Source organism: Pangasianodon hypophthalmus, chromosome 16, assembly GCF_027358585.1.
Source record: "Pangasianodon hypophthalmus isolate fPanHyp1 chromosome 16, fPanHyp1.pri, whole genome shotgun sequence".
Lineage (NCBI taxonomy): Eukaryota > Metazoa > Chordata > Actinopteri > Siluriformes > Pangasiidae > Pangasianodon > Pangasianodon hypophthalmus.
In genome coordinates this window covers 14880207-14906744 of record NC_069725.1, presented here as the reverse complement: position 1 = coordinate 14906744, position 26538 = coordinate 14880207, and the positions used below count along the sequence as shown (strand labels likewise).

Sequence of the window (26538 nt, the reverse complement as noted above, 5' to 3'; positions counted from 1 at the left end):
TCTCGTTAGCTTGGTTTGGGGTTGATACACAGCCTTACGATTGGTTGATTGGTCACATTTGAGGGTCTATAAAGAATGAATGCAGTACCATTTTAGTTACTACATCAAGTCAATATTCAATTATTAGAAGAAAAGCACAACATGCATGGTCTAACTAACATTCTTTCATTCATCTTCAGTAACAACTTTATCTTGGTCAGGGGCACAAGACAATCCCAGTACCACTGGGTGAAAGGCAGGAGAATTCACCCCGGATGGGACCTCAGTCCATTACAGAGCACTATGCAAACACCTAGGGGCTTCTTAGCATAGCCAGTCCACCTAGGTTTTGTGAGGATGGGAGGAAACCAGAGAACCTGGAGGAAACCCACATGAACTTGGGGAGAACATGCACAGAAAATCCACACAGGCAGTAAACTGAGCTCAGAATTGAACCAGGGACCTTGGAGCTGTGAAATGGCAACACTACCTAGTCTAGCTAACAACCAGCAAAATTTCAATTTGTAAGAAGCTTCAGGGAGAGATTATGAACCACCGGGGATTGGATGAGATGAGACAAGTCATGACTGATCCTAAATCCAGTTTCTCACACTGTGTAATTGAGTAGTGTACTAGCCATAGTGCATTGAGAAATTCAACAAGAGTGTGCTGTTAATACCTTGGTAATGTACTAGATTTACCGAAAACAAGGTGGGGAAACCTGGATAATATTTGCAACTGTTGTAGCCTCAACTTGGGAGAAAGTGCGGAGCCATCAGTCTCTCTGGCTAGAATTTTTCTAAATTTTGATAAAAGAAGTGAGAGCACCACTAAAGCTGAGATATTACTTACGGGCAAAACATTAAGGCAAACATTCTGTGTCTTTTGGCAATAGTTCCTGTAGGGGCTTTTCTGTTTTGTCTAAGTGAAGTATCACCATTACTTGTCCTTTCTGTTAGTGCAAAATGTTAGTGTACAATTTGAAATGTTACGGTCTTATAAAAATCCAGGTACTGCACAGTCAAGTATATAGAATATAGTCTATGAATGTAATGCACTGTGATTAGATACAGAATGCAATTCAGTCAGGTTTGAATCGGCCTTCCCAAAAACACAAATAGGCCCCAGTGCTATTATAGTTTACAATTTTTAAATATAGTTTATGTTTTTATATTAGTTCCAGTTTTAGTTTTTATTTAAACAGTTTCATTTCATCAGTTTTATTTTTTACTAAGGTTTTACTTGTGACTGCCACAAAAACTGTGGTAAACTTTTAAAATTACATGTGGGTATGTAAACTACTGTCAGTCGAGAGCTACTGCATACTACTGCAAATTTAGACTGGATTAAAAATGAAAGCTGCTGCTAGTCTAAAGTGTAGCTAGCTAGTTTAGTTCAGATCTAACAGGCTCAGGAAACAGAGGACGGAGACAGGACTCGAACCCCTAACCCCAGAGGTGCGAGGCAACAGTGCCATGCCCAGATTGATGGTCATATTTGATTAATGAGAGTGACTGAATTTATTGTACTGCTACTAATGCCTATACCACCCATAACCAGTGGAAAAATCTCTGAGAAGTGGGAATATTCAAATTTCTTTTTGCCACCTGAGATCTACTGAAAGCAGAATATATCCCACAAAACACACACCCTTTATGAAACCTGTAATAAATTCAACGGCTACTCCTGAGTGATACCAGAAACAACCCAAAATCATATACCACATGCAAAATTTTTAACTACTATTATTCTTATATGATTAACTCAGCACCTCCCACAAGAGAAGCTTCCAAAAATTATTAAATAACCGCTTGAGAAACCACTGAGAAATTCAATATTACACTCTCACAGCCAAACATCTCCATTTGACGGTAAGCTGACCACCATGCCGATTTACGCTTCCAGACAAAACAACATTACAATGTTCTGTGATAATAATAATAATGATAATAATACAGCATTATATGCTGAGTTCACACTATAAAGCACAAAATATGTAAAATAAAGAAAGAAAGAAAACCCAGAACATTTGCGTTCACTTCTCGCACAGCGTTATGGGAGACATATTCAGCAGCAACATCTACTTCCTGGTTTCAGCTGACAGAGCTCAGTCACCACAGTCACTGTGCGTTCAAGTGCTCCTGGAAAGTTCGTATTTCCGAGTTCACTTCACCTTTTAAGATTAAAAGAACTGTTGCCAAACATATAACATGCTAGAAACATTATAATCACTCTAATAATGATCCATTCATAGACTCCTATGTATTTCCCTATTAAAATCTAAACAGCGACTTCTTTGGCCGGGCAGTGTGTGTATACATATATATATAAGGGAAACTTTTTGTTATTTAATATATAACGACAGTGCGTATATCCATTTTCATACTCTTAGTTTATATTACATATTTTACTTCAGATAGCCTTTAAGACAATGCCTTTGACAAAAGCAGAACGTATTGAAATCATTCTCATGGCTGGATCGGGAAGCTGTCGCAAGGTTGTGCTGGACATGAGCTCATGAGTGGGAGAGACGACTCCATGTGTGTTTAAAAAAAGAAATGGCAATCATATAGAGGATGTTTTGTAATTAAAGGTACATTTTGCAAAAAGTGTTAATTTCCCCTATGTATGGAGACTTTTGTTACACCCTGTATATATAAAACATTAAAACCACCTGCCTAATATTGCATAGGTCCCCTTGTGCTGCCAAAACAGCTCTGACTCATTGAGGCATGGACTCTACAAGACCTCTGAAGGTGTGCTGTGTCATCTGGCACCAAGACTTTAGTAGCAGATCCTTTAAGTCCTGTAAGTTGCGAGGTGGGACCTCCATGGATCGGTTGAGATCTGGGGAATTTGGAGGCCAAGTCAAGCGCTGTAGTGTATGTTCTCACACCTTTCTATCATAGCCAGCATTAACCTTTTCAGCAATTTGTACAACAGTAGCTCTTCTGTGGGATCGGACCAGAAGGGCTAGCCTTTACTCCACACACTAATCAGTGAGCCTTGGGTGCCCATGACCCTGTCGCCTGTTCATTGGTTGTCCTTTCTTGGACCACATTTGGTAGGTACTAACCACTGCATACTGGGAACACCCCACAAGACGTGCTATTTTGGAGATACTCTGGCCCAGTCGTCTGGCCATCATAATTTGGCCCTTGTCACAGACACTCAGATCCTTACACTTGCCCATTTTTCCCATATACACGTGTGTGTGTGTGTGTGTTGTATAGTTGTCAATCCACATTAATACCTGTATAGATAGTAGTTTCTTTGTTTACTTGCATGACCTTTATTGAAATGCATGATTTCACTTCATGTATAAGTTGGCGCTAATGTTTGTATTTCTGTTTCTTAAAATAAGCAGAAAAAAGCATTAGGCTAGTGCAAAAATTATGCCATGTACTACATCACTTCACATTTAGACAGTCATTGATTGCAAAAGATTTGCAGTATATTATTAAACATGAAAGATTTATTTATGGTCATTTATCCTTGACTGTGTATAAAAACAGCTGTAATTTCTATATGGCTCATATTTCGGCTGACATTCTGTCCTTTTTTTTTATAGTCCGTGTTCCCTGAGCTGGAATACAAAAACTTCACTGTCTAAATAGTCATAATACGATGAAGATTTTTAAGTGAAGGAACTTTAAGCACCAAAGCTTGTAGTGCCAAAAAGTGAACCACTCAAACATTTAAATCTAAAAGCACAAGTATCTGAAGGGTTTTAAAGGTCAGAAGGGAATGTATGGTCATAATTTCAGCCATGGGTGTTTGAGACACTGAGCTGCTGTCACTCTCTGCTCTGGCAGGAAGTCCAGCATTTGGAGCAGTAGGTCAGAGAAGAGAGTTGCCTCTTGAAGAAGGAAGTGATACTTCTCTATCAGGACTTCATACAACCCCCAGGGGCGAAGGGTAGCGATTCTCTGCAGCTCTCCTGTGGCAGCATGCAGAAGTGCCATCAAAATAGAGGAAAATGATATGATCTTTTTATTAGCGAAGTGGGCAACACTTTATGTGAAGGGTATTTACACTGGGCCTTAAGACATTCATAAGCACTGCATTTATGTAAGGCTTTTGTCCAAACCATAGAAGATTTTATGAAATATATTGTATTGTCTTTACATGAAGGAGAGAAGAAAGTGAAATACTCAATTACTGTCATGGGTTGAATGTTTGAGACTCTTGTATCTGTAATTTTTAACTTTATCCTGAAAGTTATTATTTTGTATTTACTAACACCGTATTTACAAAGTATTGAGAAATCTTCTATACGTCTTCGCCTGTTGTCTTAGCTTTTGGGAAGTTAGTTCCTGTATTTTCTTCTACTTCTGATATAGAATCCACTTAAAACTGAAGTGCTGGTGCTACATTTGCATATAAAGCTACTATGAAGCACCATTCCACTAAAACTTCACTTCATGAAGCCCAATAGAGTGTTAGTGAAATTTGCATTTGTATTACTGTTATGAAGCAAAGTAACAATGTGGGTCATTGGACCACATTTGATCATTTGACATAATCGTTAGCTCTCTTTCATGTAAAGAAAAAGTCACCTACATCCTCTAATATCACCTTGTGAGTTTTGATATAAGTCTTTCCTAAATTCTCCAGTATTGCTTTATATTTATATTTAATATTTATGCAGTGCTTATGAATGTGTTATAAAGACCCTAGCTACCCTTCAGATAAGATTTTACTTGGTGTATGTGTGCCCTCTGATAATTAAAACCTCTGTTACATACCTACTTCCAATATTGATGCAAAAACCAAACCAGAGGCAAATGACAGAAAAAGAAATTCAGATATCTCTAAATTTTGAAAATAAGCAAATTTTCCTTCTTGTGCTATCCTTATTAATTTACATTAATTCACATCTATTTTAACATAATAGTAAAAAGTTAGTCATGAAAATTCCATTCTATTTATTAAAACCTATTTACTTTAATATTTTAAAAATAAATACTATCATTTGCAGTCATTGCTTTCCTACTTACCATTGCTGTTGAAGTACTTTGATGAATATTTCCCAGACAGAGCGACTGATGCAGGGATCTTTCCCAGGAGCTCAATGATATGTGCTAGATGGTCTGAAATGTGAATATTGCTTAATTATTTGTTTTATTTGTCATTTATTATTTATATTATATATAGTAACATTGCATACCTTCTTCCAAAGAGAAATTCTTTCCAGTTTTGGGCTCAAATAAAGGGTCGCCAGTGGCAAGCTCAAAAGCCTATTGGGAAAAAAAGGAAAACATTAATGTGTCTTTGGAAATTTGGGCCAAATTCTGATACGATAGAAATGATCGCAGTAAAGGACATAACAGAAATGATTTATCCAGGTAAAACAAGAGGGGATGCATGGTAGAGTCCAGGTCAGTTCAATAGCCTCAGGATCCATTCAGGCGTTAAACTGAGGTCAGCTTATAGATGATTTAGCACACTTTCCTACCATATTATTTAGTGTGTGTGTCATGTCCTTTGGGATATAGCCAACAAACCAACCTGGATTGTGAATTCCACACCATTGTGAATCTTTTAAAAAGTGCCTGACTATAATTTAAATAATCTTGCAGTTAGGTGTGTAATAGCTGTTATGTTTTTAATGGTCAGGTGAACTATTCCATATAAACACAGGATGATGTAAACTTATGTCAGGAAGCAGGTTTGGATGCAAGAGCAGGTCTTCAGTATTTACTGAAACCATGGCAAACAAAACCGAGACATAATCCGAAAGCAGAGTAAATATTCAGGCAAGGGTCAGACGATGAACAAATGACGTGAACTAGACTAGACAGGATCAAAAACCAGAAAACCAGAAAACCAGAACTAGATCAAAACAAGGGAGACAAACAATAATTCAAAGGCTTGGTATCGACTGGTACAAAAGTACACAGAGCGTACACTTTGCAATGATGGTGAGAACTGAGAGTCCTTTTAAACTGTGAATGTGGTGTGATCGTAATAGAGTCCAAGCGTGTGTGTAATCAGTAATGTAGTGAGTGAGAACGTGAGAGAGTCTGGGTGTTGTAGTCCTCAGTGGCCATGTTTGTAGGCATCACTGTATTCTGGGAAGTGTAGTTGAACACCAATTCTGGCGTCGACATGACAACTTACTTTCCATCTTGTTTCCCCTGTTAAATGGTTTTCTAGAGTGATGTGTCTATTTACATTAATAATCTAACCATTTATTGCATTACAATCATACAGTGTTGTTGTTTTACATTTAGACCAGCCTTCAGACATGTGCTATTAGCCAGGAATAGCCTGGAGTCAGGGCCGGAAAATCCAACATCACACCTTCCCTTTCTGTTACCTGGCAAAAATGTGTTACTCTAGTCCCAGACACATCTGGCAAAAATATCACAAATCAGTTCACTTATGGAAATAACCTCAACACATCTCACATTAAAATAATAATAAAAATAAAATAACATATGAAGAATAATGTTACTGCTACTTGGGAGATTTTTTTACTGATTAATTACTGATTAAGTTTTTTCTAAACATATAAACATGTATGGACAAAATTATTTAGCTCATTTTTTTAAACAATTTAAATTACAATAAAAGTACAAGATACTACCTTTATTGCACCATTTCACTAGCAATGTCTTACTGCCACAATTACTGATTTATTAGTTACAAACATGGAGGAAATTAATTTATGCATAAACACAAGATGTGACCATAGTATGACCAAGTCACCACCTGCTAAAGTGCTACTGATATCAGTTTCATTCTTTGAATAATGAAGGATTTGAAAGTTCACTGTGAAGGAGTTTGATCCCGATGTAGCCTAGTTGATTCAAATATGTTTTTGGGCCATATTGGCTCAATCGCCAGACTTGAACCAGAGTGCATAGGGGTTTTTAATAAAGACTGCAGACAAAACGTCTACAAAACAAGCAGCAGATGAAAAGTGACTAGTGACTCACCATGCAGGCTACACTCCAGATATCAGCAGGAGGCCCGTAATCAGAACCCAGCAGAACTTCTAGAGCACGATATTGCTGGGTCTGGATCTCCTCGCAGAAGTGCTTGTACTGCAACATGTGGAGGCATTTTATTTCACTGGATGATGGATAGATTGGCAAGCATTGCCATTATAGATGCAGTATTGTGCTACACAGAATGTATAAAGCCTTACACTCACCACCCAGCAGGAGCTGCCCAGGTCTGTGATTTTCACTGAAATGTTCTCTAGATTTGTGTAAAGAGCAGGAGAGACAAAGGAGAAAGTTTACTCATTAAATGCATTAAGGCAGTGGATGATGTATGTCATCCTCCTTCTTACCAGGATTTATGCGTGTTGTGTGTGCCAGAGGCTGCTGCCCCAGACAGAGCAGAATGTTCTCAGGCTTGATGTCTGCATGGATGATCTTACAGTGTGTGTGCAGGTAGTCAAGACCCTCAAGCACCTGGGAATAAATTGTAGGAAAGAGGCTAGGTATGTGGTCCTGACCAAGATACTGAATGTGTTAGTACCAGTGCAAATCATGCTGATAAAACATAGATAATGACTGTATATCCAATACTGCTTTTCTTGTAACTTCTGCATGGTTCTGCTTTGACAGTCGACCAAATCAGCACATGATCAGGAGGGTCAAATGAGTAGCTCAGATGCCGAGCAAATTTCATTTCTGGGCTGTTAGTTGTTTAATTGTAGTTGTTCGACGGACAAGTAGGTTCAACAGCCTGAGAAAGAAAATAAACCCTTCTTCCTTTCTGACTTTTGTGAAACAAAAATTTTAATTTGGTGTGTATGTTTAATGCACTTCACAGTGGTATGACGCACCTCGATGCTGTTACTATAGCGCGCTACGCATTCAGTGTGCGTCCACTGGCCTTCATGTGAATGCTGATTGGCTGTTGTGTGGTGTCCATTTGCATATGTGGAAACATTTACCTTTTTTCCATGGGTTTTATCAAAGGTTTCAGAATAATGTTCTTCCAAATACATCTCATATGAACAAACAAAAACATGAACAAGAAAATGTAACCAATAAAATGTAATATTTAATAATAGCATATTTACTAATAGCTTCTGACAGAATCTGATGAAATATGCTTTCTAAAAATATGAGGTTAGATATTTTCTGTTAATTCTCAGTGTCTTTACTAAAATGCTTCCTCTCTGATAAAACACTTGCACCAGACAACTATACATGAATGGCACAAGGGAGTAGATTTTTAAGTTTTTCCCCTGTGTTTCATGTTTGCTTCACACCTGACAATATGATTACAATAATATATAATGGACTTATTTTCAGAAAGCTACAATGATGATATTGTGGTGTGTGAGAATATAAAGTGTTTGGTTTTATACCAGCTGTAGCTGTCATTTTACTGACCAATTTAATCCTGCAGGATCACACACTAATGGACTCACAATTAAGAATGCAGGTGATGTAAACCACAGTAACTCAATAAAGAAATCTAAAGCATCCATCATTCCGTGATTTCTAGATTTATGGATTTAAACACTAGCTAGACTGAAGTGCTATGTTACATGAGCCGCTTCTGCTGGATACAGATGAGAGAAGTCACTTCAGAAGTCCTTTCTGTGAGGATTGACATGGTTTAGAATTGATCATGCAAAGTTTCTTTTTTCTCCAGCACTTTTTCTAAAACAAAGTTACACCTGTGTTGTCTTCCATTTATTATTGGTCATGAACTTAGAGAAAATTGTTTTTAAACCATGAGAGATATGTAAATCTATTGAATGCTGTTTTTGGCCATTTTCCCCAGTTTTATACAGAAAATGCAACTTGACAAATTCACAATAAATAATTCAGTTTCAGCAAAACCGAAATCTGCAAAATACAATTTTCCATGACCTATCAGCTATGCTAATTTTAAGATACGTAATATTATTATTGATGGTGGTGACGAAATGTTCATATCATCCGTGTCATTCTCAGTATGACTCACCTGAGTGATTAGTTTTCTGACACATGTGAGCGAGAGGCCAGGTTTGCCAAAACACACCTGCCAACAGCGCAGATCAGGACCCAGCAGCTCCAGTACCAGACACACATCTGTATCAGTAAGTCAAGCCTGAATACACTTCATTTCACTTCATGCCACATTTGAGCTGCAAAAAAATCGAACTGGAATTTATGTTAATGTTTAACTTATTGATGCACTTTAAGGAGAAATGATCAATGAGTGTGCGAGCTATATAAATTATTTGCTTATATGGATATTTAAAGGAGGATTCTCATGAGTTAAAAAAGGATACGGATCCCATTAACACCAGCTATTTTGAACTCATCCAGCAACTGCACGATGCGTCCTCTCAGTGGGTGGCAGGCTGACGGACTGCTGGCCTGGAGGTTCAAGAGCAACAGTCATGTTGGGTTGAGAGAGAGAAAGAGTGAGAGAAAGAGCAAGAGAGGCTCACACAGCGCAGTAGTGATAACTCATCTTGGCCAGCCTGCGTGAAGCCAGATCCACTTTTCAGGACCTTCAATGCTACATGTCTTCCAGACCTGAAACACACACACACACACATGCATGATGGCCTACACAGACATCCTCTGCTAGAACGCAGGTCACTTCTCCATATGAGACCATTTTGAACACACACACGCACACGCACACACACACACACACACACACACACACACAGACTGATACATAGCAAACAACATTCACACATACCTGAGGTCCACACAGAGCCACACAGTAGCGAAGTAGCCCCAACCCAGCTTGGACAGAACCTTATACCTCTTGTTAAAAACATCACCCATGTGTACAGGGTGGTAGCCTCCTGTAAACACAATACACACAACTGTAGCTGCAGGGGTTATTTATTTATTTATTTATTTATTTATTTATTTGTGCTGTAGGCCAAGAACATGGCACCATATTGAACATAAAGGTGCAAACCATCGCAATATTCTCTTGGATCCTCCTCCTCTTCTGTGTTATCATCGTTTCTCTCATCAAAGTATGGAGCTCTTTTATAATGAGACCTATTTTGGACACACACACACACACACACACACACACACACACACACACACATACAAGCATATTGGAAATCATACAGCTTCTCTAGCCAGTGCTCATATTCATATATGAGGGTGAATCAAATAAAAAAAAAATTTTTTTAATTTTATTTTTGCATTGTTTTTTTTCAAATAAACACAAATGTGTATCAGGTTTAAGATAGCAGTAGAAGGGGCAATTGAGAACAGTGGCCCAGTTCTACATTTTTACTTTTGCAACTACAAATTTAATGTACAGTTTCTGTAATTTATGTCACACTTTTAAGGTTTTCATTTGACTCACCTCCATACAGATGAAAAAGAATTTACTGCACATACAGTATATATGCATATGCTTATGTAATTGAGCAAATACTGAACAATAAATCAGTGGTATATACACAGATGAGGATAAAGGAAAAAACACTGGCTCTGTTATGCTGTGAGAGGCACGAAGCTGGAATAATTTCACTTGGAATAATTTTGCTGAAATAAATTTGCTAGAATAATTTCATTGGAATAATTTTGCAAGAATAATTTCGCTGGAATAACTTTGCTAGAATAATTTCACTGGAATAATTTCACTGGAATAATTTTGGTGGAATAATTTCACTGGAATAATTTTGCTGGAATAATTTCCTTAAATAATAATTTCACTGGAATAATTTTGCTGGAATAATTTCACTGGAATATTTTCACTGGAATAATTTTGCTAGAATAACTTGGCTCCACTTGTCCTCTTAGAGGGAATAGTCACTGCAAATCAATACAAATTTAATCTGACTGATCACCTTTATTCTATGGAATATTTTATTCCAGGAAGACAGTGTCCCTATCCACAGGGCACGGGGGCTCACTGATTGGTTTGATGAGGATGATAATGATATAAATCATATGCTATGGCCTTCGGAATCTCCAGATCTCCACCCAGTGTGTGATTTTGGACTGATATGTTAGACAGCGCTCTTCAGCACCATCATCAAAACACCAACTGAAGGAGTATCTTTAGGAACAATGGTGTTCATCCTTCAGTACAGTTCCAGAGACATGGCGCATTAATGCTGTTCTGGCAGCTCATTGGAGGCCAAAACTTTTTTCCTTTCATTTGTCTGTAGCCTATATTCTTAGACCATCATAAAAACTGCAGTGAGATGGACACAGTGACCTCTCTCTACTGTTAGTATTGGGTTACCAGGCCAGTACGCATAGCATGGCTTACACACAGACATATACGCATTCTCTCCTCTCAATTCTCCATTCGATCATGAGAGTGAAACTCTTTAGATACACAACACACACAGGAAGAAAGAATCTGTATAACATGCCATATAAGGAGTTTGACTTATGGATTAATTTTATGATTTTTTTTTGGCTCTGTTTAGTCTTACTTAACGGCAAAAAGCAGTCAATGAGAACATCACCAATGTGAATAGGTTCATTTTCAGTCGCTGTAATAATTTGTGCCGGAAACATTCTGTACATTCTGTAAGCCCAAGTTTTACAGCAATAGTCGGATCTTCATTGCTGTTTCCGACAGACTCTGTGAGAACAGCATTTGCACTGTGTGCGGTGATTTGTACAGAATTTTCACATCATTACAAAACTGTGAGCAAGTCCTGGTCTCCATTTTACCCAAAAATAAGGTTGTGAGGGAGCAATGGTGCACTATTGCATGGTGCATAGTTACAATGTGTGTGTTATAACAGGTTGCATGCTGGTGAAACAATTTATTAGTGCATTCATATCATTCAGATAAAATGATGAAGTGAACAAAGGTTACTCACTTTTTATTGGATATGTGAACGCACTGGCTGCTGCTGGTCTGCATGATGGTGGCTTTGGCTTCAGTTTCTTACAGAGGCTTTGCTGTGTGCTGTGGATTTGTCCCTGGGAAAGCCCTCTCTCTCTCTCTCTCTCTCTCTCTCTCTCTCTCTCTCTGTCTCTCTCTCTCTCTCTCTCTCTCTCTCTCTCTCTGTGTCTCTCTCTCTCTCTCTCTCTCTCTCTCTCCCCTTTCCACCTCCTACCCACACACACACACTTTGTGAGAACATTATTCACATAATTATTAATTCACCTAAATCGAAGCCTAATCTTAACCTCAGTAACCAAAAGGAAACCTCTTTTTTGGAAAAATTAAATACTGATGCAGTATTTAATGCAGTTTTGTAAAACAAACAAACAAAACAGTTTTCCACTATTGGCTAAGGTCTAACATGGATTACTGGCTTAAAACTGATGCCATATTCTCACCGAATTAAAATTATGCAAACATATGCAAACATGTATATGTATATGAAACTGAACAATAATAATAATAATAATGATAATAATAATAATAATAATAATAATAATAATAATAATAATACACATTGTCCACTTGTAGGATGTGTAAACTTATTTCAGTCAGATACTGAGTTATCAGCAAGCTATAAATGGTACTGACATTGGCAAACATGACATCACGATCCTTAAACGCATGCCACACAACAATTTATATCTCATGATGTGAACAGTATGGCATGTTGTTGCCAGCCAATGGGAAGTGATGTTGTGGTTTTGTATTGTCTGTATGGCAGAACTGAAATGAGAGAAGGAATAAAAATCCCCAGTAGAGAGCTGGAGCTGGGAGTCATCTTGGCAGAGACCTCTTGCTCCAATTCCCGTGAGCTTAACACTCATTAATGCACCGAGATTAGGACACACACAAGGAGAAACTCCACAGAGCAACTACTGAGGACACAGAAAACAACACAGTGAAAGAGAAGCAGAAAAAGACATGTAATAGGTTTAAATATCTAAAGTTTAAGATTAGACATGACTGTGTTGCTTCTGCAGCAGGAAACAATGCTGGTTCAATCCTGAGCTCGGGTTACTGTCTGTGTGCTTCCTGTGTCTGCAAGGCTGCCTCTGGATTCTCTCAAAAACATGCTTGTTGGTGGATTGACTTAAGCCAAATTGCCCCTAGGCGTGACTTAGTGTGTGAATGTGTGTGTGCATGGTGCCCTGCGATGGACTGGCGTCCCATTCAGGGTGTATTCCTGCCTCATGTCCCCGGATACACCACCACCATGACCAGGAAGGTTACTGAAGATGAATGAATGAATGATTATGTTGCTGAAGAGTATGTTGAGTCATATTTGTTGAAATTACAAGCTAAATCTTTTGTCAGATTGTCACTGTGTGCATAATTATTCCTTTAATAATTATGTCTCTAACTGAACTTGAGGATCCCATGGCACTCATTTGTTGTCTATTTTAAATATAAGCAGCCTGACCTTAGTGACATTGTTACCACAAATAGAAGTGTTAATCTTTCACATTTAGAAGTCTAATATAGGTTACAGGTACTTCAGCACACTGGAAATACACAATGCCTATTCCACATAAATATTGTTATAGTGTAAATACCTTGATGCTCATTCCAACAACCTGGAGCAATGATTTAAAAAAAAAAAATCAATATTTTTGTTCATTCAAAATTGATTCACGAAGTGTAATATCCTCCAAATCCTCCACAGTATAATAATGATATTCTTGAGTATTCTGGATATTGTACTATAAAGCTTCCCTCAGACAGAAAGCATGCTGACACTCGTACTGTCCTGTCAGCTAATTTTACACACGTCAGCCTGTCACAAGGACATATTTTAGTTCAGGGGCCTGAGTGACATGACCTCACGCTTTGATCCCACTGTACTGGAGATTCCTTACATGGTAAACTCAACCTCTCCTTTTTAGTTAAGGAAACTGCATGCTTAGAATACAGCAGAGTATATTCAAGTATATACTCATCTCACACCTCCAAAGCAACTCATATAAGCCTTTATGCCAGGAGTGTCAGTCATATGACCTGATAAACGTCCGGCCCAGCAAATAAATTTAGAAAATCTGTTCTAAATTGAAATCATCTTGTGGACCGTAATTGAGTTGAACAGATCTGCAATAAACTCAGGGCCATAAACAGCTACTGACAAATTATGCTAATGATATAGGGGTGAATACTATATAACAACTTTTATGATTTTTATTTTTAAATAATTTTGCAAAATTTATGGCTTTTCTCTCTCACTTTAATATTATGGCTATTTTGTGTAGATTCATGACATATCCCAATTTCAGTTAAATTCATTTCACATTACAAAATATCAAAAAGTGACTTCTGTTGTTGTAGCCCATCCACCTCACTGTTTGACAGGTTGAACATTCTGAGATGCTTTTCTGCTCACCACAGTTTTAAAGAGTGGTTACTCTAGCCTTCCTGTCATCTTCAACCGGTCTGATCTTTCTCCTCTGAACGCTCTCATCATCAAGGCATTCGCACCTGCAGAACTGCTGCTCTCTGGATGTTTTTCGCACCATTCTGTGTAAATTCTAGAGACTGTTGTGTGTGAAAATCCCAGGAGATCCGCAGTTTCTGAAATACTCAAACCGTCACCTGGCGTCAACAACCATGCCACGGTTAAAGTCACTGATATCACATTCTTCCCCTTTCTCATGTTTGCTGTGAACTTTAACTGAAGCTCTTGACTTGCATGATTTTAGGCATTGTGCTTCTTCCACATGATTGGCTGATTGGATAATTAGCAGGTAATGAGCAGGTTTAAAGCTGTTCCTAATAAAAGTGGACAGGGAGTGCATGTTCAGTCCATTAATGTACCTTTCAGATAAATGCTGATAAATGAACACATTTAAGAGGAGTTGTTTGTTGTGTTACTGCTCTACTAAACTGCTTTTCTTTGCTCCAGTCCACTTGACATTGAGCTAAGAGTAATTCGGTCCTTCCCTAAAATATGTTTGACACCCCTGATCTACTCTATATGGTAAAAGTATGACCATCACTGCAATATGTGCCTTTTGAATATCCCATTCTAGAGTTAGTTCCCCCTTTGCTGTTATAATAACCTCCACTCATCTGGGAAGGTTTTCCTTCACTAGATTTTGGAACATGGCTGTGGGGATTTGCTCTATCAGCCACAATAGCATTAATGAGGTCAGGGACTGATGTCGGGTGAGGAGGCCTGGGGTGCAGTCAGCGTTTCAGTTCATCCCAAAGGTGTTCAGTGCAGTTTTTCTACTCTAACTTTGGCAAACCATGTCTTCATGGACCTCACATTGTGCACAGGGGCATTGTCATGCTGGAACAGGTTTGGGCCTCTTAGTTCCAGTGAAGGGAAATCTTAATACTACAGCATACAAATACATCCTATACAATAATGTGCTTCCAACTTTGTGGCAACAGTTTGGGGAAGAACCACATATTGGTGTGATATTCAGGTGTCCAAAAACGTTGAAACATATAGTGTATGTAGTAGTTCCATCCTATTATTAAGTTCATGACAAGCTTGATGAGTCATTAGGCATGGCATTGATTATACAGAGGCAGATTATGAAATTAAACAACAGACTGCTAACAGCTTTATTGAATGGACAGTCTACACACATAACTACAACTCAACAGCTCAGAAAGCATAGGGCTGATTACATCACTATTTACAATATAAAAGCCTGGGTAAAAATGACAGTGTGAATATATATATAATACACTCAAGAACAGTTCAAATTACCACATGACCAAAGCACGATTTACAAAATAACACTGTAACGTTCATGTCTAGTACACTGAAATTAAGACTTGTACATTTGTAATAACTTATAGTAATTAACTAGACATGGGAGTTCAGAGCAATTAAAAAGAGGGTCAGAAATCATTCATGGGAATTTGGTCTTCACATAAATCAACTGCGAGCAGCCAGTCAGAAACAATATAAATAAATAAATAAAACCTCAATCTGGCACATTCTACAGGTAAACGGTAAGCAGGGTTGACACACGGTAGCTGCTTTACACATCAATGAACCTGTATATTCAACTTTTGTTCATTAAAAGCAACAATGAAATACATATAAGGAGTTATGAGACCACATGAACAGTTCATGCATACTGAAATGATCTTCATTATGGCATGCCTAATGTGTTGTGCTTTACTTGGATTCGGGGATATATCATTTGATTAATCGCTAGTAATTCCAGATGAAACTTTATTTTCATTTCCATATAAAAACTGCACAACGTTCAACATGTCAGTAGTTTTTCTAAGCGTTGAAGAGAAGGGGGATATCATTTGCTTGTAGCTGAGCCTTTGGTTGTACGTTACACGGTCAAGTTCGTAAGGAAGTGGGCTAGTTCGTAACAATTGGTCAATGATTACAGTGCCTAAATTATAAAAAAATTTTAAAAGCATATCAACAGTCTCAACCTGTAGGAGAACTACAATGCATACAGAACAACAAATTACTGTAAAATGACATTAAAAACAATGCTGATAAATGTTTTTCTTTGTTTTCTGAAACAAGAAGCAAATGGATATCATCATGCAGTGCTGTGTAATGTGTGCTGTAAGAGCTTTATGGCACAGAGCATGAAAAGTACAGCGCAATGTTGTATAGGTTAGTGTTCAGAAATTGTGCTCACGGTAACAGTTATGCATAGCAAAGTTGTAGACATGATAGTGACACAAACTACGTTACAATTTCATTCTAATGCTGTTATTCTTTCAAATCCCTCGTCTCAGAATTAGTGTTATTTCAGTGGGTGCTCTTATTACATTTCTAAATCTGATGCTTATGTACAGTTTTTTGTTAAGTGCATTTTATCATATTCTAACATGTGATTTGACAATATAGTGCCATTAAATGTCCTTTAAGCCAGTGCTACTTTCAAACAAAAATGAGCATCTGCTTCATTTATCTTCACTCTCATTTGCCTAAAAGCTGAACAAACATTTTATGCGTGAATCTTTAACCTTTAATGGTACAGCATTCTTTGCTGCTTTACCATCATGTCATCTTAAGACTGGATAAGGCTGAATGTAGCTTGTTGCTTACTCTACGTTGTACATCACATTAAACATCAGAGAGAGGAGTCCCAAAGTCCAAACATAGCTTTTATTTTGCGGTAGCTGTTGGCATCAGGCGAGTCACTCTTTAAGCAGTAAGCACTTTTATATGTATTTTATGGTGTGCTGCTGTCCAGTAGAAACGCACATGAACTCTGGAAAACTGCATGTGTTACTGTGCAATAGTGATACGAGCAATGTGTATGGTTTTATTTGAGATATTTCTTTTAACCAGGTACGCAGTTACTGTACATTAGAAAGGCAATAAATGCTGAAAGGCTTAGAGTAGGTAAAAAAAGAGATCTTGTGACAGGGCTCTTGTAAGACAAACCACGTGCACAGTGGTTTTAATAAGACATCTTTTAAAAAGCTAATATGGAGCTAGATCATCCTTCCAATATGTGAGGAAAAAAAAAACACGCCTTAAGCGCCTAAGTGCAATGAAGAAATGTACAAAAACCAAGAAGAAATTATCTTAAGATCTTCAGATGGTTTTCACAAATAGTCCAATGGAGATCCAGACAAGCCTGCTAGCATATTGCAAATATGAAATTTCATTAGGGAGCAGGAATAATCCAGCTGGAACTACGTCTCAACCTCTTTTACAGACGAGCAAGACTTTGTTGGACAGATGGCTGCAGTGAGATTCACTGTGCATTATAAAGAACCGTAATACCCAAATATCACTGTAGCCACTCTGCCTTTAGGACGCTCTTGTCCACATAATTTCTCCCTTTAAAACACCTCTGAGTAAATCCCAGTCTGTGCATTCACGCTTCTGGAAGTCTGTGCTCTATCTCTGTCCTTCGCTCTTGTTTCTTTTCCACTCTCCTCAGATTTCAGCCTGAGTTAGCAGGTCAAAGGTCAGTCACTTTATTCTCCACAGCTGCTGCAATCTGCTGAAGCCTATAGCCCAGCTGCATCTTCTGAGCGGTAGAGTCTTCCTCTAGAGCAGCGATTATCTGGTAGTGGGAGGGAGAGACACAATGAAAAATTACGGCAATAAAAAAGTTGAAACAAATGAGGAGTCTACAGATTAAGACCTTGGATTTATAAGGTTCTTACTCAAATTATATGAGGGATCACGAATGTTTGTTTAACAGAAACTTGGATGAGGCTAGCTCTCCCGGATGCAGCTATACACACTGCCATTATTTATAACCACATGCTGGGCGTTACCTAGAAAACTTGATATAAATTTTGCTGATTTACTTAGTACTGAAGTACTTTTTATAAACATAACAGATATAGCCAGTACGCTTGTGAGATATAATGATTTAAGTACAGTATAACAGGAGATTTGCCAATTGATATTGAGTATATATATATATATATATATATATGTATAAACTGACACCTCCTGGAAGTCCCGCCCCTTTCCCTCTATCTCAGATGCTCTTGACCGTTTGCCTTACTTTCTGTCACAGTAAATGGAGACTGTTCTGAGCTCATTAATGTTAAATAAAATCGATTAATGTTCAACTTAGCTAAAAAGTATACAGTTAACATCTATTAACTATATTTATTAGGCATGCCACTGAAATAGTTCAGCCGAAAATGAAAAAAAAAAGAATTAAAATTTTGACCTAAAAAGGAAAAAATAGGTCTGTAATGAAGTGTCAAATCTGTGCATTACTGCGGAATTAACTAAAAATCCACCATCCAGCTGAGTTTTGGCGATTGCCGCTGCCAGCATCCAGTTCCTGTCTGCACAGCTGGCAATATAATTACCCCTCCCATACTTTCCATGAAACTGAAATGGTGCTCATTTTCTTGTCTTTTTTAGGCTATCTGTTCTGGACAAGTAAATAGCTTATCACTATTTTTCAAAATGGCAAATCACAAACAATACTGGTCAAGCCTAGTCACCTAATCATTCTAACTAATCAGTATTTACAGGCAATCAGGGCCCTGTTCTGAATTTCTGCACATATTTGTAGACTTTCTAATCTAGTTGTGTTAGCAGAAAAAGGACTGATCTTTGGATATTGGATCTTTGGAATGTTATTTTTAATATCTGGCCCAAATGTGGCATAGACTAGGTTCAGAAAAGCTCAGAACTTTTAAAAAATTAAAAATACTGGCCCCACAGCAACAGTAACACACTACATGGAGTGGAAAGGTAGGATGCAAGTGCAGAGTTTATTACAGCAGAATGAAAGTCATTCTAACCAGGCAGAGAAGTCATAATCCGAAAAGGGGCGAGACAAACAGCGAAAAAGCATATAACAATCCAAACTGGATATATTTCCATACACAGGCTCAGTAATGCTATCCTAGGTAGAACAAGGCTTTGTCATGAGCTCAGTACACAGGAAGTATATATTGTAAATGCTATGTAAATAAGGAAGTAATGAGGTAAAGGTGAGATAGGTGAGACTCTGACAGCCACATCCTGCATTATTCATTATTGATGAAACCAAGGTCCAAAATGATGGTGTACTAAACAAACATATGCAGCGAGTTGTAGCAAACCACTCCTGGTGCTTAGCTGAACAATCATGAGCTGCAAGCTAACACTCATGAGCTTTGTGATTGTAAACACTCTTTAAGATCATGTCCTTGGTCTGATGCCAGGTTACACTATCTGATAACGTCTTCCTTTGATGTCTTCATTGGAAGCTTGGAAGGCAACAGGATTCTTGCGAACAGGCCACGCAGGCCATGTGTTCTGAGTATTCAGTGCCATTAACAGCTGCTTGGCCCTAACTTGGATCAAGTCCACACAATGGATATGACTACCAAGACTATTTTATAACTCTCATGATCATCCTCCTCATACAAGCTTGCTGTCAAGGGCATGCCCGTCTGACAGCAGTGTTTATTTCTACATTAAACTCAGTGTATATAAAGACAATAACAGAATATATAACGAGATCCTCCCTTCGAGGCCACACCCTGACCTGGTCTGAAACTGTTTCACTACCTCAATCCATTTAAATTGTGTCTTAGTCATAATATATGCACTTCACCTCACTATAACATTAAATAATCGTCAGCTACCATACACTGATTTATTGAAAACCTTCCAAATTGTTCCACTTTAATGGGTTTGTCATCTAAGTAAGAAAAATACTTAGAGAGAAAAAGCTAGAATGCTCATAAATTGAACAGACTCACATTTTAAAACAGAGCACTAGAAGGTTAAAACTTCAATGATGTCAAACTAGGACTAATCCAAACTGCCTGAAAGGACAGTCTTCTTAACTACAGAAAAGCTCTTAGATCTTATTACAACGTATTTCACAAACAAGAATAATCTACATTTTAAGATATGCAATAACAAAGCTAACTGTACACTGTAGACTTGCGCCTCCTACAAACTGCTGCTGTAATCATAAAGAGTGTTTTAGGATAATCCCAGGATCATTATTTATGATAAGATCATATCGAACATTCCGGATGCTTTTAATCCACATTGTACTGTTTGCCTTTTCTCTATATGACTCTATAGTGCAATGATATACAATCCCACTATCCGGTGTCATCCAGAACAGGATGGCACGATATCTTTAAAATCACATCAGTTCCATTTTAAATTCAACAGACATTGTCAGAAAACAGTTTTAAAGAAATCCAGAACCCCAGTGAGCAAACCAGAGACAAGAGTGACAAGAAAAACTGATATGAGGGTTCAAAATAGACTCATAAGGGAAGCCATCCTGTTCCTGACTGTCATTTATGTGAAACCAGATACAATTTTAAACTTTACGTAATATTAATTCCATAAATTACATTTATATAATTGAATTACATGAAATTACAATTTACATTTACTTCAAGTTATTGTTGCTAAAGGTGGTTCTACATGTTACTGAATTATAGGGTGTCCTTATTTTCTCCCACTTGTTTTCTGAATGTTGGTTTATTTTTTGGGAATAAATGGCTACATGCTGAAATCTGTTAGTTATAGAAGTTGGTGAGAACCACACAATTGTTATTTAGGCCCTGATAACTAAAAACCTAGAATTAAAGGAGGGTGTACTTTCTCTTTCCCATGGATGCCAATATTTCTTACCTGGTCATAATATTTGTTGATGTACTTGTATAACTCATTCAAGGCCACTAGATGATTCACTTCACTTGAGTAATTCTGCAAGGGCAAAATGGACGTATGAGACAAATGACATTTTTGAGGTAAAAGACCATATAGGCCAAAGATACAGGTAAAACGATATACTAGTTAATTGATATTTTCATGTTTCTTCCTTAGTAATCAACTAGAGCTCAGTGCAAGTGACACAGCATCCAGATAAATCAAGTACCAATGTAGTATCTATTAAATTAAAGAAAGACAAAATGTCTCACTTACCCTGGACAGCTCTGCCAAAACAGAGTTCATTTCTTGGTCACTGGCAGAAATGGTATGCTTTATATCAGCATAATATCTGTACAAAAATAAGAATGCCATCAGCCAGAGAGCAGACTTCCCTTTATTTGACTCGTCCCAGCCTTTTTTCTTGTTCACAAACATTTTAATTAACATGTTGATTCATATTGGTCATTGAGTGCATGAACGCTGGTTAATGAAGGTGCTGACTGAATAATTTGGTTTTATAATTTATTGTTTTATGCAAATTAATATGTGTTACTTTGTTAATATTACTTATGGTGTATTAATGCTGATCAAAAATACTGCAATAAAAAGTTGCAGCCTTAAAAAACATGAAAAAAAAGTTAGTTAGTTAGTTAGTTAGCTTGTCCTTGCTGAAGAAACCTAATCACAGTTCATTTGAAACTGGGGTTAATGGAGATCAGGTGATATGCTGAATTTCTACCTAAGACTACTTAGCTCATAAATAACTTTATTAACTGGACAAAGTCAAAACCAGTTAGATGACAAAAGTCTTTTTTGAAGTTTTTTTTTTGTAGTTAAACCTTTTTGTAGTTTTTGTATTTACTCCAAGAAATAGAGAAGAGAGGAATCCTCAATTACCATCATGGGTTGAATGTTTGAGACTGTTGTATCCATAATTTTTAACTTTACCCTGGAAGTTTTTATTTATTATACAGTTCTTTACTAACAGCGCATTTATGAAGGATTGAGAAATCTTCTATGATTCTTAAGTCAAAAATTATGTCACTATTTACATAAGGAAGGTTATGCGTATTCAGAGTCGGGTTATGCCCCTTCCTATCTTCTGCTCACCCCATTCAGATGATCTGAATCATCTGTGTGAAGTTCATGCCTCCAAGGTTACCAGATTTCTCTTGAGTAGAAATGTCTGAGACTGGTATTTCAATAACGTCTAAACCAGTACCATTAAACACACGCACTGGCATTTAAACCATAAAAATCATGGGATAAAATACACAGACTTCAGGATTTCAAATGTAATATGATGTAACATGAAAGCAAGTCAATTTAAAAATGAAAAATAAAAAAGATTAATATTATGATATAGTATATGAAAGAAAAATGGCAATATTAATATTAATATTATTAATAATAATCACATTAATCTTGATTATGCCTTAATTAAGCAACAAGATATTAAATCAACAAGATACTACTTTCTCAAAATGTTGTGAATGTGTTATAATTTGCAAGAAAAGTGTAAAAAAATACAATGAAAATCTTGATCAATCGACCCATAAGGATGACTGAGGCTTGTTCTCTCTTTCATGTAAAGACATAAAACCTACAATATTACCTCACAGATTTTTATATAAGCCTTTGATAAGTTCTCCAGCATTGCTTTATAAAAGATTTTTGATTGAAAAGACTGTTATTTAAAAATGAAATGATCTTTGTGCATGAACGGTATGTTGTTTCTCTTGGAAAATATGAATCACTGTATGGAATTTATTGAATCAGCTTTCCCCTTTAAGTTAAAGGGTGCTAATAATTCTGGAATTCACTACACCCACAAAAAAACAAAACAATCTGAATTAAAAGAATAGCAGAAAACTTTCACCTTTCCACCATCTGTTTGTAGCGTGGGATGTCTCGGGCATACAGTAATTTGTTAATAGGTGAATCCTGTACAAGGAAATGCACATGTAAGAAAAAAAAGTAGTTTATAGTGTTCATTCACTAAAAAGCTATGAAAGCTATAATATATATAAATCTAATATATTCTGCTCTAGTTTGCTAGTTGTGTAAAGCTTCTCCTTCCTGATTGGCCAGCTCCTTCCTGATTGGCTTACCCTGCCCAGTTTGTGGTCAGCGATCGTGCAGGAGTCCATGAAGGTTTGAGCGATAACAGACAGCACTGCATCCACATTGTCTGAAGTCGGAACATCAAAGATGAATTGTGGGTTCTTCAGAATATTGATCCAGAACCTCAGTGGTAGACTGCAAAACAATGACACACAAGTAATTTGCTTCCAAAGCAGTTTGTCTTTATCACAGTGTGACAGACTCAGCTGACTGATAACACAGTATTATATCATGCAGCAATGACCTGTTTGTCTTCCAGATGTGGATGGTTTCAGGGTCAGTAATATTGTGTTGTGCTGCCTGGTCATCCAACAGATCAAAGAAATATTTTACAGCCAGAGGAACCGGCCGACTGGTACTAAGAATCACGGTGAACAAGTCATCCACAAACTTTTGCAATGTGCCCTGTAACACAGAGACAGTCATGTTAGTGTATGTATGGGTTGCTTCACTGCTAAGCTGAGCTACTTTCAGATAGTACTCTAATCTACATTTGGTTGCAGTCAATGTTGGGGTCATTGCATTGAGGAAAGATGGGCTAGAGTGCTATGGTGGTGCAAAAATTAGGGAAAGAAATTCACAAAGAAATTCTGACCAATCCCGTCCACTCTTGCAGACACGCTTGACCAATCCCACCCATTCCCACTCTTTATTATTTTCATTTGGAACAGCCTGTAATATATTTTTTCCAAAATAGAAACAAATTAGTAATCTGTTGTTGTTGTTTCAGCTGCTTCTCTTAAAGGACGCCACAGCAGATCATTGGTCTGCATGTTTGACTGGCATTTTACCTGGGCTTGGGACTGGCACTGAGAGCACACTCCCAGTGGCTGGGTTGGTTCTTTGCCCAGTGAGAGTGTGGGACCCTCAGCCACTAGACCACCAGGGACCAGAAACAAATTAGTAATCTAAACCAGGATAAAGCAAGATGAAAGAATGAACATGGTAAACCCATGATGGAGCACCATTCCACATCCAGTATGTCCTCGTGTTCATCAAACAATCCTTTCTTAGTCTCGTGAGCTTCGTATCAGACAGCCTGCTCTCGGGTACATGAGAGTAAAACCTGTCTGCTCCTGTAGGTTTTTGTTGGGGCTAAATTTTTTTCCACAAAGTAGAAAGATGAGAAGACACCATACAGCTAGATTGCTTGTGTGTGTGTGTGTGTGTGTGTGTGTGTGTGTGTGTGTGGGTGTGTGTGCCACCTTCATTGACAGCAGGCGTGTGAGGTAGATCTCTGGTATGGCCTTGGCTCTCTCTCGCTCTCTTTCTCTCAGACTCCCTCGTCTGTGTTTGGATAGCTCTGGCTCTTCACTGGCTTTCTCCAGATGCCACAGTCTCATCCCTTCATCTTCCCCATCCTCCAGCATAGGAGTCTCTGACAGACAGACAGACAGACAGACAGACAGACAGGGAGTGTGAAAGAGAGTAACTTGGTTATGCAGTAATATTCATATAAATCTTAAAGCCAGAGCAGTGTCCTTGTGAGACTCACTCTCTCCTGGTATGTAGTCATGACTGTCGTGGTGGACGTGTTTGGATTGTCGTGATACCAGTGTTACTGTCGCACCATCAGGAACCTGAAACAGTAATCACAACCAATGTAAGAACAACTAAGGATTGCAAAACAGTCAGTATATCAGCTGCATATACAAAATCGACAACATCGATTCTGAAAATATGGCCATATGAATTTTTACTGTTGACCTGTAGTTTACTCAAATGACATCAAAAATCCTCTATACTGCAAAAAAAAAACAATGTCGGAGATGTGCACACAAATCCAGCAGAAGAGATTTAGTTATCACCTACAGGCTGAAAAAGGTCAAGTTGTATTTTATTGATGTGAGACTGGTCTACTGCTGACACTGCTTCACCAGGGACATGAATCTGATTCTGAAAGAATGTAGCAGTGACTCCTCCTCCAAGTGTGTCTTCCCTGTCTTCCAAAAGGCTCTCATGGTAAAGTAAAGGAGGTTGTCCCACATTACACTGGCTACTGGGTAAATAAATTATGAATATTTGAGATATTGTTGAATTTCTTTTAGTTCTGAAACTCAGAATAGACACTACTGATAGTGCCTTTGAAGAAACAAGCAAAAAAGTGAAGGTTAAGCTGTTGCTTAAGACGAAGCTTCAAATTTCAAGCTTTTTGTGCCAAAATTTACATTTACATTTTTAATGTGTTAAATCTGTAATGTCATATCTGTAGTATGAAATTTAAATATTTAAACACTGAAACTGCCATTAAATTTATTGAAGAATATCAAACAGAAGATTTATTGAGTAAAAAGTGAATCATTATTTGCATTCCTAGACATGATGTTATACTGAAATAAAAGATTGGACCTTGTAGTGTTGCAAAGTGTTTAGGCGTTTCCATGAGCCCTGCACTACTGAGGTCAGGTCTTCATCAGACAGGATTAGGTGTCCCGCCATCCCAGCCCTCCATTCTACATTAGTGATGAAAAAGACACAATATTAATTTCTCCTTCCTTTACTAGCATTTGACATCATGACAAGCTAGCTGGCAAGTATAATTTTCTTTAGCACTAACTGCTGTAAGTAAGAGTTCATAGGGCTACAGTATATTCATTGAAACATGTGTCTAATGCAAGTGGTTGCTGGTGCTCTTACCTAAGTGCACTGAGTCTGTGGAGGGTCTCTGAGAGTATGATGTGCCCTTCCACGTGTGCTCCAGGATCTTCTCCTTCACCTGTGTGATGGTGTCACAGTCCAGCACTTTTACAGGAACTGTCTGAGACTCATTTGTGCCTCCACTGGTTACCAGGACATTCAGTGTCTGAACCATAAATACAGAACAGGGTGTGGATGTAATGCACCATTTGCTCTTCTGAAGCCTAGTGGCCCAGTTATAGTCCTTTATGAAGGACTGTCTGTAAAACTTTGATTAAATATTTACCTGTGCTTCTATATAAGACTGTATACAAATACACAAAGAAAGACACGTTACCATGTTACCAAAACGTTTATACCGGGTGTATTTCTTACCAGTGTGTGGTACTCCACGTCATCACGCAGTAGCCGGTTGTCGTTAAGTGTATATTTGGCCTTGCTAGTTACAGCATCCACAGGACCCTTATCCACCTGGTGTTTTATGGCTCGGAATAACATATAGAAAGACTCACCCGCCGATTCCTGCGTTACACACAGAAGCTGAGTGAAATACTATACACTGCTGAGCTGACAATCCTGTGTAGAGCAGTTTCAGTCTACATAAAGATTACATTAGTGGTTCAATTTGACTATTTTTGTTAATCAGAAAGCTGAGATTAGGGCTGCAGGTTCACTGGGGGTGAGGAACGTAAAGTGTGGAACTTACCCTGAGGAAGGAATAAAGGCAGATGGACATCCAGTTGGTAAGCAGCTTTTCTACCACTGACTCAGTCCTGCAATACAAGTGAAGAGCAGCTGAAATACAGGGAGTGTTGCTGACGTCTTCTAAAAGTGGTGTCTTTCTAGAAGAAAACTCGCTGACT

General features: G+C 37.9%; 2 protein-coding genes across 3 annotated transcripts in view; both read right to left on the bottom strand.

The window, feature by feature from the left end:
* Positions 1-3235: 3235 nt before the first annotated feature.
* On the bottom strand, positions 3236-12146 carry si:ch211-220i18.4 (SRSF protein kinase 3). The gene is made up of 12 exons (XM_026920272.3): positions 11765-12146; positions 9880-9965; positions 9652-9760; positions 9392-9479; positions 9230-9317; positions 8920-9026; positions 7283-7406; positions 7142-7188; positions 6924-7031; positions 5150-5219; positions 4980-5072; positions 3236-3919 (listed from the first exon to the last, which is right to left on the bottom strand). Exons 1-12 carry the CDS (start codon positions 11806-11808, stop codon positions 3735-3737), a joined length of 1149 nt encoding a protein of 382 aa, XP_026776073.1. The 5' UTR covers positions 11809-12146; the 3' UTR covers positions 3236-3734.
* Positions 12147-15360: 3214 nt separating this feature from the next.
* Positions 15361-26538, bottom strand: part of plxnb1a (plexin b1a) — a 68812-nt gene continuing 57634 nt past the window's right edge. For both annotated transcript variants that reach the window (XM_053240836.1, XM_026921036.3), the window contains 12 exons: positions 26382-26448; positions 26051-26197; positions 25676-25841; positions 25388-25491; positions 24534-24618; positions 24244-24416; positions 23283-23443; positions 23026-23173; positions 22794-22858; positions 21188-21263; positions 20894-20968; positions 15361-17837 (listed from right to left, as the gene is read on the bottom strand). In XM_053240836.1, the coding sequence (XP_053096811.1) occupies positions 17733-17837; positions 20894-20968; positions 21188-21263; positions 22794-22858; positions 23026-23173; positions 23283-23443; positions 24244-24416; positions 24534-24618; positions 25388-25491; positions 25676-25841; positions 26051-26197; positions 26382-26448 (1372 nt within the window). In that variant the 3' untranslated portion in view covers positions 15361-17732. The remainder of the gene's footprint in view (positions 17838-20893; positions 20969-21187; positions 21264-22793; positions 22859-23025; positions 23174-23282; positions 23444-24243; positions 24417-24533; positions 24619-25387; positions 25492-25675; positions 25842-26050; positions 26198-26381; positions 26449-26538) is intronic.

Coding starts and splice junctions, on each gene's coding strand:
- si:ch211-220i18.4 (XM_026920272.3), bottom strand. CDS start 11,808: ATGCAGACCAGCAGCAGCCAGTGCGTTCACATATCCAATAAAAA. Junction 9,318..9,391: donor AGTTATCACTACTGCGCTGT/GTGAGCCTCTCT, acceptor TTGAACCTCCAG/GCCAGCAGTCCGTCAGCCTG. Junction 7,407..8,919: donor TCAGAAAACTAATCACTCAG/GTGAGTCATACT, acceptor ATTTATTCCCAG/GTGCTTGAGGGTCTTGACTA.